This window comes from Drosophila persimilis, unplaced genomic scaffold (assembly GCF_003286085.1).
Source record: "Drosophila persimilis strain 14011-0111.01,24,50 unplaced genomic scaffold, DperRS2 tig00000000-arrow-pilon, whole genome shotgun sequence".
In the NCBI taxonomy this organism is placed as follows: domain Eukaryota; kingdom Metazoa; phylum Arthropoda; class Insecta; order Diptera; family Drosophilidae; genus Drosophila; species Drosophila persimilis.
In genome coordinates, this window is record NW_020825288.1 from 12,479,280 (window position 1) to 12,490,966 (window position 11,687).

At 45.7% G+C, this 11,687-nt stretch overlaps 1 protein-coding gene across 1 annotated transcript; it reads left to right on the top strand.

The window, feature by feature from the left end:
- The first annotated feature begins 9,421 nt into the window (after positions 1–9,421).
- Positions 9,422–11,636, top strand: LOC6588317 (phenylalanine--tRNA ligase beta subunit). The gene is made up of 5 exons (XM_002013380.2): positions 9,422–9,571; positions 9,642–9,697; positions 9,752–9,909; positions 9,976–11,321; positions 11,387–11,636. Exons 1-5 carry the CDS (start codon positions 9,514–9,516, stop codon positions 11,536–11,538), a joined length of 1,770 nt encoding a protein of 589 aa, XP_002013416.1. The 5' UTR covers positions 9,422–9,513; the 3' UTR covers positions 11,539–11,636.
- The last annotated feature ends 51 nt before the right edge of the window (positions 11,637–11,687 follow it).

The following is an 11,687-nucleotide window of genomic DNA, read 5'->3' on the forward strand; positions in this document are numbered from 1 at the left end:
GTTGGATGATATGTGGATGTGGATGAATTACAGTACAGAATGATGAACCGTTCGCTGCGGATGCTGGCTGGCGAGTTTCTGACTGGTCTCACATCCTGGCAGTGGTATTTATACTCTGAGAGAACCCACCACTGCGCCGCAGGTAAGGGCCAGGTAAAGGGAATCGAGTTGCCTGACGACCTGAGAACCCGGCCCGAACTGGGACTGGGGGCAGCACGTGCCGCCAGAGCATGCCGGCCAATGACGGTCGGTGGTGAGTTGAGTTGAATATGAGTCTCTCTTCGTTTCATTTTGCCGTACGTCTGCTTTCGTTTCGTTTCGATTCGTTTCAAGGCAGAGAGAGCTTAAAATGGCGCCCCGATAGAAAACGTCGCTATCAATGGTATATCTAAAGCCGCTAACAAGATGATTATAGGGTTTTGTGCGCCGCTGTGCCAACCGGAACAGGAATGGGCGGAAATGCAAACAGAACTTAAAGACAAACAATCCCCAAAACAGGATTAGGGCCGACCGCAAAGTGATGCCAAAATTTGCCAAAAATCCATCGGATTGCCGCTTGACCATCGTCAATGATTTGTCAGCACCAAATGGCAGAGCGAGAGCAGAGAGCCTTACAAGTACTATCTTATCTAAATCGCCTAGAGGGCAGGCCCATCTACCTGACCTCGGGATAAACCTTTACAAATTTACCGCCGTCAGGCGATTCGGCATGCCGACTAAAGATCGAACGAGGACGGAGCAAATATCGCAATGAAAAATCTTGTTTATTACAACTTGGCAAATTTTCCAATTGATATGCCTGTTCCGAGGACCTGCTTGAAGGGTCAAGGGATGAAAATGGGCACCGCCGGCGCTAGCTTGTTAGGCCAGCGTCAAGGACACGCTTGGATAGACGTGGACCCTACACCGTCCATCGCTAATAAGCGTGCCCGACACAGACTAGGAGTTAGGTTAACATTTTAGCGCCTCGCAATTAATACTCGTAACGTTCGACGATGAAAAGGGAATTTAGTTGTAGTCCCCGGGAATGACACAGCGAAACAGGACTCACACGGTGGTCCTTCGATCCCATACCACCTTAGGAACCGCCAACGCCCCTGGATCCCTAATGATTCGCTGGAAATCATAATGCAATCCATAATATCCATTTTCTGTATTGAACTCTCGCGCAATCTTTGAAGTCCCGCGCCCACCCATCCGACTAGTAGCACGCCCCAAGGAGCTGTGTATGTTCCTTTGGAAATTCTGCGCTATCCTATCTGCACATCGGCAGGCAGCAGGCAATAAAACGCTGTCAATTAGATAAAAATGTCACACAACAAACCGCACCAAGCCGAGGCCCGGTGAATTTATTGGACGAACAGGTAAACCTGCCTGCTCTGCCTGACTGCCTGCTATCGATGACTCCGATGGCCCCTAACCAACCATGAATGTCCACCGATGTCCTGTGCAATTTACGAGCCGGTTGCGGCTACGACAGTTGTGCAAGTGACGCCCTCGGTTACACCTGCAATGCAATGTACAGCGAAAGATCGATCGCATCCCCTAGATGCGCATCTCTCTCTCTCTGGGCTGGCTCGTTGTAAACTTTATGCTTATCGGCATTAGCTGATGTCCAGGCATCCGCCAACCGACTAAACTCTTGCATCGATCGATTTGAAATTTACATTTACATTGCCCCTCCAGTACACGTGCTGGTCTCCAGTTTGGGGCAGAGCAGAAAGAGTTAACACAGTTCTCTTCATTTTTTTGTGTTGTGCGGTTGGGCGCCTTGCGTGCCTGTCAGTTATCGAGTGGACGCTTGATGCCTCCTCGTAGCTGCTTGATATGAGCCGAGCAGGACCCATATACCTCCAGACTAAATGCCTCGGCATTCCCAGGCCTCATCATTGGCATCATTATCATGATAACGGGCCGTTCCTTTCATGTCAATGTACATAAATGCAACTTGTGCAGGGAAACAGTGCTGCGGCTGAGGCTGATGTGGAGCAGCTTCCAGAAAGCGCATGACAAAAGCAATTGAAGCCATCGGACTGCTGTAATATGGAAGCATTAATGCCCTAACCACGAATTAAGCAGACAAATGTAAAGATTAATCTCTAGATGAATCTATTAGTATCGAAGGATGTCCGGCATTCAAGTTTAAATTTGTGAGAGCTCAAAGGAAACAAATTAAGCAAACTTATTTAAGGAATATCACTATATCTTATATCTAATTTAAGTTTACCTTTGATCATATTGTATATTTTCCCTTGCCAAACATAATGGTCTATGGAGTCCTACTGCATCGTCTTGTACCCTTTCCAGAGACCTTTCATTTGACATGCGGAACGTGTAGGCGCTGAAGAAGCAACCAAAAAGAAAAGTAGGCGCACGTCAACGACTCCCATTAGCAAGTCGCTCTGGGCCGTGAAAGTGTTGCTCCAGCTTCAGATTCTGCCCCATCTCCAGCTCCACCTCGAGGTCCAGCTCCAGCTCCAACTGCTTCTGCGGCCCAATTCTTTTTTTCGACTGAAATTGAAAAATTTGTATGTTACTTATTTTATTAGCATTTAACACACCTCCGACCCATAAGAACGAAAGCAAAAGCGAAAGGAGCTGCACTTGGGCCCTTGGACATGCGATGCTGCGTGGCGTGCCATCTTCAGATCTTCAGAAGCACTCCAGCTCCTCCTCCTTTCTGTCGATGTGGGTGGCCGTCGGCCGCAATGCAAAACGGGATTCGTGTGCGGCATTTTGGCAATTGTCAAATTGAAAATTCATTAAAGGCAAATTAAATATGTAAATGCCAGAGACCAAGTCGAGGAGCGACAGGCGACAGGACAGCCTGGTCAACGTTCATGACCATTGTTCCCCCACTCGACTCGCCGGTATGGATGAGCCCCAAACTGTTTGACTTGGCTATGCAAATATTGACCACACATTCCCCCAGGGGGCAGGAGCATTCCATGGACGCAGAGCCATTGAAAAAATTGAAAAATATCATATGTACATATGCTCCAACGGCAGCGATAAAAAGTCAAGTGGAAATCAAAGCAAATACGAAGGCTTCGAATGGAAGCAAATACTGGATACTGGATACTGGATACAATTTCATTGGATGGGGGTTCATAGCCATCCATCAATCCATCGCACAGGACACGGACCTGTTCGAAAAATTGTTAAACAAATATCGCATAAATTGCACATTGTTCGACGGAGTGGAGTGCACGGAGTAGCCGGCAAATTGCTGATGGCATGGGTTAATTCCCATGAAAATTAAAACTAGATTATACACACGTTGATGCCAATGAGCATGGGTTGTCCTTTGCACCAGGAGTCTTGCAGCGCCCACTGTGTCATTGTTTGGGCACGCCCATGCCCATAGGCCAGTTCTGCTCGTCTTGGGCCGCCTGTTGTGCCCTACGCTTTGTTATAGATTGCATATACTGATGGTTATCGTCTGGAGTCGGGGCTCAGTGCAGATCTGTTTAGATTGGATCTCTAAGACCGTAGTCGGGCAGTTTTTGTCGCACGGCAACCGACTTTGATGCCGCAATTTGGAATCGGATTCGGTTGCTAGGGTCTTGTTTTGCCAACACTCGAACCGATCCCAATCTGAGGTGATCTTTGGCAACTGCCTGGCGCCAGTCCTTCGCCCTGCTCTCCTTCTGAAATGATGATTCAGATTTGACTAATTCGATGGCATTAATCTTGCAATCAAGGATTAATTTCATGCCGAGGAATAGGACTCATTCTTCGCTTCCTTATTGGTTGGTTCCACCCTCGTTTCCGAGTCGGAAGTGAGACTCATAATCGACGGACAAATTGTGATGGAAATTGGACAAGGGGTTTCGGGATTGGGTCCCACGTTAATTCAAATTTGAAACACTGCGAGATTGGAAACAAAAGAAAACAGATGAAAACTACGCAATCACTTGAGAAAAATCAAAAAGGCTCTAAAGGACCTCGCTGGAGTCTCTCGCTCGGTCTTAGCCTTAACCATAACAGGTGGCACGGAAGCCGCACAAAATAAAAATGATTAAAGCAATAAAAAATAAAAAGAAACAGAAACGAAAACGAAAATGAAACCCCGCCACACACTCGCACACAAAAGACGGAAAAAGGGCCACGCCACGCAAGAAATAACAACAATTTTTAATAAGATTTTGAAAATTTTGAAACAACATTGAGAGAGAGAGCGGACTAGAAGAGAGCTGGGATGCCGCCCCCTGCTCCTTCCCTGCTGTTGCCCAACTTCCGATTTCGATTGCCGATCCGATCCTTGGGCAGCAGATCCTACCAGCAGATCGGAGCGTAGCGTAGCGTGGAGGAGCGTCTACCAGAAGTGTGAGAACATTTTGCGGAAGGATGTGGCTAGAATGAAAAATGATTGTGAAACGCGAAGCAAGGGTTTACGGCACCACGTGGTCAAGATTCACTTTCGAGTGACTCACTCCTTCAGCCCCTGGAATGGGTATGGGTATGGGTATGGGCATGGGCATGGGCATGGAATCTCTTGAATGGCATTGAAATTACCAAGGAATTCTCGTCGTAGCGTAATTGAGCATCTAATTTGCGGCGGCAGGCAAAGCAACAATTGCTGGAACCCCTCTCTCGCTACAAAGCGAGATCCAGCGATCACGATCCCTCGCTCTAGATGCACTTCATGAATGAGACGACAATGGGCCATGTCTGGGTTTTACTGGGTCTGGAAAGTGTTTTCCCCGGAACCCTGAAGTGTGCCCCATCTCCCAACGCCCATTCACGTGGTCGCGGCAGCGGCCACTCGAGCGCGAAACAATTAACAAGTTTTCGGCCTTTTATAGGAGCAGAGTACAACAATTGCTATATTGTTGCACTTAAGATTTGTTCAGCGAGAGAGTGTGTGTGCTGCTCAGCAAATTCCTTTGAACTCACCCTCTGAGAATGCGACTGACCTTAGCAGAGGAGGGGGAGAAGGGAGAGGCCCAGGACCATAACAGAAACAGAGGCCAGAGGCCAGAGATTCACTGAAAGAAAACGAAAATGTATAATAATGAGCCCGGGCTGCAGCGCATATAAAATGTAAACTAAAGATACTATTTATATGCATTATTTCGGCTGAAAAGGAAGTAAGAAATTACATTTAATTAGGCGAAGCAACAAAATTCGCGTACCGTACGCCAGCGAGATCAGATCGAAGCGGTGTCTGGCAATGGAGTTGGATCATCAGGAGCGGGAGCGGGAGCGGGATCGGGAGCATCTTCAGTCAGAAGTCAGACCGATTACCACCGAAAACGAAAACTGTTCCCTCCACAGTCCAGTGCAGTCCAGTCCAGTCCAGGAGTCTGAAGCCGATGCCTCTGGGTGAAATTCGCACGTTTAACCTTTAGGCAAACAAAAATTAACAGAACACAGAAAAAAAGAACAGCAAGAGAGGCACCGAGTCACAGAGGCACAGGCACAACGATCCAACAACGATCAGCAATCGAAAACTGCGAACCTGTTGAACCCAAATGCAATTTTCATATCACTTTGATTGCTGCCCGGGATGACACGCGTGCGCCGGCTAGAGAGATGAGATAAGCTGCCGATGAGCAGAGAGTTCCCTGGACAGGCCCCAGAATGAAGATGAGCCAAAATTAGGGTAACAACCGCGACGCTTAACCCAAAGGGAACACAGCCACAAAAGGCAAAAACAAAAAACAAAAGCGAAACTTTCAAACGGTTTCAAGGATTTCGCTGAATGTCTGGACTGTTGTTTCTTCCTCCGTTCTTCTGGGGTTTGGTTTTCTGTTGTTTTTTTTTTTTTTGGTGTTGAGGTCAGTTTATTATAATTCCCATTTCCCATAGGTGCCATTGGCAGTTTTGGCACCTCTCAGCCGTCGTCTGTCTGTTGTATCTGTCTTTGTATCTGTCTTTCTGACGGGGTACTAGCACTTGGCCCGAAGTCAAGTAGCACACATAACACTTGCTTTGGTCGTCGTCCCCTGCCTCCAGTCTGGGCTGGGGTCAGACGAGAAAGACAAAAGAAATCGAAATGAAATACAAACAAATCCCAAACGGTCAGTGTGAGAAATTACTTTCTAGGAAGGATACTCCAGGAGCAGCAGCATCAGCAACAGCAACAGCAGCAACATGAGACTGTCAACGAGGCTCGATCGTTGGTAATTGATATGTTTTGCCTTCGTTGGACGGCGCGCCGTAAAAAAAAGGGAAATGTAAATCGTAACTGATATCGATGGGCCGTTCGGGTAATGTAATTTCTCAACATCAGTTCATGAAATTGAAATTGAAAAATTGCTGATCTGATAAGTAGCCGTGTTACAGCGGCTACTGCTGTGCGTCGATCGCCCTCGAAAGGGGAGGGATGTGGGAAATGTTTTCTAATTTGAAAATCAAATTCCATTAAGCAAGTGTGCTGGCTGCGCTGACAGTTTTCTTGATCATGGAGGGAGGTCTCTCGTCTCTCGATGCTAAGGTGACAATTGCATTATATGAAAATTGATATTTTTCAACCGCAAGTGTCAATTGTTTCGAATGAATCTGAGGCTGGAGTGACCACACAGGAGTGCTGGCTAGAGCAGGTAACCCTCTGAGCTGGCCCAAAAGCAGTTCCCAGCAAATTAAAGGAATGATCAATGATCTTTGCTTGTAGGATCCTTTGATATTTGCAATTTGCAACAGGAAAAGGTGTGCCAGATAATTGGAACTAGAGCAAATGTGTGAAAAAAAACTCAAGTACTTGGCAATTACGAGTCAGTAGTGCAATGTCTTATCCTTCACAGGAGGACTTCGGTGGGAACAAAGGCTCAAGTTCGATAAATGATCTTCAACTGAAAGAATAAAGAACAAATCAAACTCATAATTAGCATAATTACAAACCAATAAGCCGACGGACGCCAGGACAAATCCCAAGATGGAGAAAGGTTTCAGAATCTCTGTCTGAGCGATGATGATCGCTCTATTTCGATTTCCAGGAATTTCCTCGCATTATTTGATAAATCGACCAGAAACTCGTGTCTGACTTAACGCCCTCATAGCAGAACAGAACAGAACAGAACAGAACAGAACAGAAGGGGTTAATTGGCCTGCGGACGAAAGGATAGCAGGATAATTTCTGTGGCTCCGTCCCCTGGTCCTGTTCTATCACGTGTCTATAGAGGGCTATGGCTATTCAGTCGTGAGTCGTCGAGCGTACAACTTTAATTGCCCCAATTCAGAAGGGGATGCGTTGGCGTTGGCTTTGGCTCGCTCTTGACCACAATCCTTCGCTTGTTTGCACTGCATTCACATATAGAAATCATATACCGATTGGATGCCGAGGCACACAAATATAAACAATAATCAATCTCTTCGAGGGTTGGGCAAACAGAACACACAAAAAAAACACACAAAGAACCAAGGCAAGGACATGCTGATGAGAAATTCTAGAGCGAGCGAGCGGATTTGAAGGCGTTTTTGAATTGATTATTCCTTTGGGTTTAGGGGCCACAATAGAATTGAAATGTGAAAGGAGCTCTCTAATTTAATACATATTTATGAGGAAAATAGATCAATGCCATCTCGATGATCAATGCCATCCACGGAGGAGTAGCGCTTCCACTCCGCTGCTGCTGTTCGCTGAAGCAGCGAGCCCACTTCTCTCCTTAACTGTTTTCAGCATTTTTTACCTCTTGACCACAAGTTAATTTTTAAACGCTTCATTAACTTTTTGGCCACACGCGTACTAAACTTTTTTTCTTCCAGGTTTCTTTCCTTTTTCGGGACTCGGCCTCGTCTGACGCGCGTCTGCCTGCCATGGAGGTCGTCTTATGGCCTGTTGTTGTCTCGTCACGTTAGCTGCTTAATTGCTCGACTTGCGGACCTTGGTCTAAACACCTCGTTCTCCACCTCACCTGCTCCAGGGCCAGGGGGAAAGAAGCTTCAGCACCACCAAGCCAAAACGGAGCGAACGCTTTTTACTTCCGATTTTTTTTTATGGTTTGCATCAATATTTTTGGAAATGCAGTGCCAGGCGACAGCTGGCACACGCTTTTTTCGGATGATTTGGAATCCATACGAGTACAAGACAAGCAGCAAGACAACACGCAGCGTGTGTGGCATTTTTTTTGTGGACAACGTGGGTGTAGCAAATAGAAATACGGGTGAAAGTCCTGCCAGATGGTGCTGGGAGAGATGCAAGAGCAAGTGTCAAGGCTGAGTCAATTATTAATATTAAGATTAATCCATTTAAATAACGATTAGAAGGGAAAATAATAAACCATCACATAAATAGATAGAAAACATTACAGTAGGGGTGTAATTGATTTGTCATGAAAGTATATGTTTGTAACACTCAAAAGTATATATATTCAATGGCCGAGCCGATATAGCCATGGCTGTCTGTCCGTCTCAAAGACTATTAGACCTTTGGAAACCAAATTTTTGCATCCAGACTGCTGTAATATCACACTTTTACAAGCTTATTTCAAAACAAAAGTTTATAGCATCCACAGTTTTGAAGATACTACCAGATTGCCGATCAGATGGGTCAGATCGGAATATTATTATAACCAGAAAGAACAAACGTTCTTCACATTCAAAAAGGTTCGATTTGGCGCGCACCACTCGGTATATTTTTCAAATGAGACCGTATTTTGGTATTTATTTGAATCGGGTAGAATCTGTAATAACCGGTTCACAACAATGAGTCCCATTCCATACACAATGTTGCGGCAACATTTACTTGAAAACCGTTTTTTGGTCAAAATAAAATACATTAAGGTAATTAAAAGAAGCAATCTTGTAGAAAATACATTTATCTATGGGATAAAGCTATGTGGGCCAATCTATATAGCTTGAAATATAGGCAATACCCGATTCGCCGCAGTTTCGCTATTGCAACAATGAGTCTCATTCCATACACAAACATGTTGCTAATTCCATGCACACATACCCTGGGGGAAATGGATGTTATAGAATTGTGAATACGTTTGTCATCCAAGACTCCGTAGGTATCAGGATCGAGATATATATACACAAGATACTAATAATGTACTTGAATATGTCTAAAGAATATCAATTTGAGAAAAGGTCTTAATAAATTGCGTTTGATCTACATATAAAATTAACGAAATAGGGTGCATAAAGGCCTATACACGCATCATGTCTTCAAATACTAGCAACATTGCGACTGATTTTTTGTTGAACTATTTTGTTTAAACCTTGTTTTAGTCAAAATACAATAAAAGCAAGGATTGAAAACTATCCAATCCTGTAGAAAATTTATTCATCAATGGGATAAAATTATGTGGGCATGGCTAAATGTTCTATATAGCTAGTAATATTCGACGGAATATCAAAAACGAGAAATATGTAAAATAGAACTTGAATTCGTCAGTATATTTACGGTATATTTTGAAAATGAGGCGGTATGTCGAACGGTATATCGGTTTTATCGATAAATCCGCGGTCACACTGGTCCTAACCCGGCGCCCGTGATTTTTTACAATTTTTATTCTAATTATCGGAATTAAAGAACCTTTTGGACCATTAAGTTAGCTTGACAGCATGCCAACCATTGGGGTAAAACGTGATCTGCTCTTCGAGGCGCTCGGCAAGAAGTACAGTGAGTTTGAACAGTCCACGTGTAATCACGTTTTCACTTGACGAGATCTAATGTTTAACCCCTTCCGCAGCCGATGATGAATTTCAAGAGCTGTGCTTTTCCTTCGGCCTGGAGCTGGATGAAGTGGTAAGTGGAATAGCAATAGTGCCGACATTGTAACAAATTGTATCATCCGATTAGACCACGGAGAAGCAAATGCTGACTAAAGAACAGGGCGATGTGGCGGCAGCGGCGGATGCCAATGAGGAAGTCATCTACAGGATAGATATTCCAGCCAATCGTTACGATTTGCTGTGTCTGGAGGGCCTAGTCACGGGTCTTTTGGTATTCCAGGGCAAGTAAGTAGCAGTATACTACAGCTGTAGTACAACCGTGGAATATATAAAATCACTATATATTTGCAGAGTCAAGCCACCGAAGTTTGAGTTTGTGGCTCCTGCCCAGCGCCAGGTGCTCAAGATTGACCCCTCAACGGCACAGATTCGTCCACATGCTGTGGCCGCTGTGCTGCGCAACGTAACCTTCACGCAAGAGGCCTATACCAGCTTCATTGATCTGCAGGACAAGCTGCACCAAAACATATGCCGCAAACGAACCCTAGTGGCTATTGGCACTCACGATCTCGACACGATCAAGGGACCCTTCAGCTATGAAGCCCTGGCGCCGGAGCAAATCAAATTTGTGCCACTCAACCAAACGCAGGAGCTGAATGGAGCCCAGCTGATGGACTTTTATGCGACGCATGCCCAACTCAAGCAGTATCTGCCCATCATTCGCGATGCGCCAGTTTATCCGGTGATCTATGATGCCAATCGCGTGGTGCTCTCTCTGCCGCCCATTATTAATGGCGATCATTCCAAGATCTCGTTGAACACCAAGAATGTATTCATCGAATGCACAGCCACGGATCTGACCAAAGCCAAGGTGGTGCTGGACACCATTGTCTGCCTCTTTTCTGAGCATTGTGCCAAGAAATTCACGGTAGAGCCATGCGATGTGGTGCAGCCCGACGGCAGCATTGTCTCCTACCCAGAGCTTGCCGTGCGAGAGGAGCGGATTTCGGTGAAGCGTGCCAATGCCTACATTGGGATCGATGAGCCCGCTTCCAAGCTGGCGGATATGCTGACCAGAATGTACTTAGAGGCACGGGTCGATGGGGAGTCGCTTGTTGTCAAGATTCCACCCACTCGACACGATGTTATCCATGCCTGCGACGTCTATGAGGACATTGCCATTGCCTTTGGCTACAACAACATCAAGAAATCCCTTCCAGCCTTCATGCAGATAGCCAAACAGTTTCCACTCAACAAGCTCACCGAACAGCTGCGCGAACAGGTGGCCCAGGCTGGATTTACCGAGGCGTTGACCTTCACTCTATGCTCTCGGGACGACATCGGACGCAAGCTAAACAAGTCCATTGAAGCCCTCCCAGCCGTACACATTGGCAATCCCAAGACACTGGAGTTTCAGGTTGTGCGAACCACCCTGCTGCCAGGTCTCCTCAAGACATTGGTGGCCAATCGCAAGATGCCGCTGCCCCTGAAGCTCTTCGAGATTAGCGACGCTGTTGTAGCCGATGAGAAGACGGAGGTTGGTGCCCGCAACGAGCGTCGATTGTGTGCTGTGAACTGCAACAAAACCGCCGGGTTTGAGGTGGTCCATGGTCTCTTGGATCGTGTCATGCAACTGCTCTCTGTGCCCTGGAAGACGGCCAGTGTCGACAAGGGCTACTACCTGGAATCGACGGAAGGTGAGCAAGAGATCATCAACTAGAGGAAAATGATTTACATTTCTTGTTTGTTTACCTTTTTGCAGATGCCAGCTATTTCCCTGGTCGTTGCGCCAATGTGATGTACGACAAAGTGGTCATCGGCAAGATTGGAGTTCTCCATCCCACAGTGCTGCATGCTTTCGATTTAACGACACCTTGTTCGGTTGTAGAGTTCACCATTGAACCTTTTGTCTGAATTTCCTTCTACCCATTGTTTAAACAATGATTTACCCGTATAAAATGTTAAACATTTCGTAAAAGTTCACAAATAAATTATCGAAAAATATAAAACTATGAAAGGATTTGTCGAAATGGTGTCCAAATAATTAACGAATTAGCTCATGC

Excerpts from the sequence above, each read along its gene's own strand:
- LOC6588317 (XM_002013380.2), top strand. The coding sequence starts at position 9,514 with ATGCCAACCATTGGGGTAAAACGTGATCTGCTCTTCGAGGCGCTCGGC. Across the intron at positions 9,698-9,751 it reads GCCTGGAGCTGGATGAAGTG|ACCACGGAGAAGCAAATGCT; the intron begins GTAAGTGGAATA and ends TCATCCGATTAG. Across the intron at positions 11,322-11,386 it reads CTACCTGGAATCGACGGAAG|ATGCCAGCTATTTCCCTGGT; the intron begins GTGAGCAAGAGA and ends ACCTTTTTGCAG.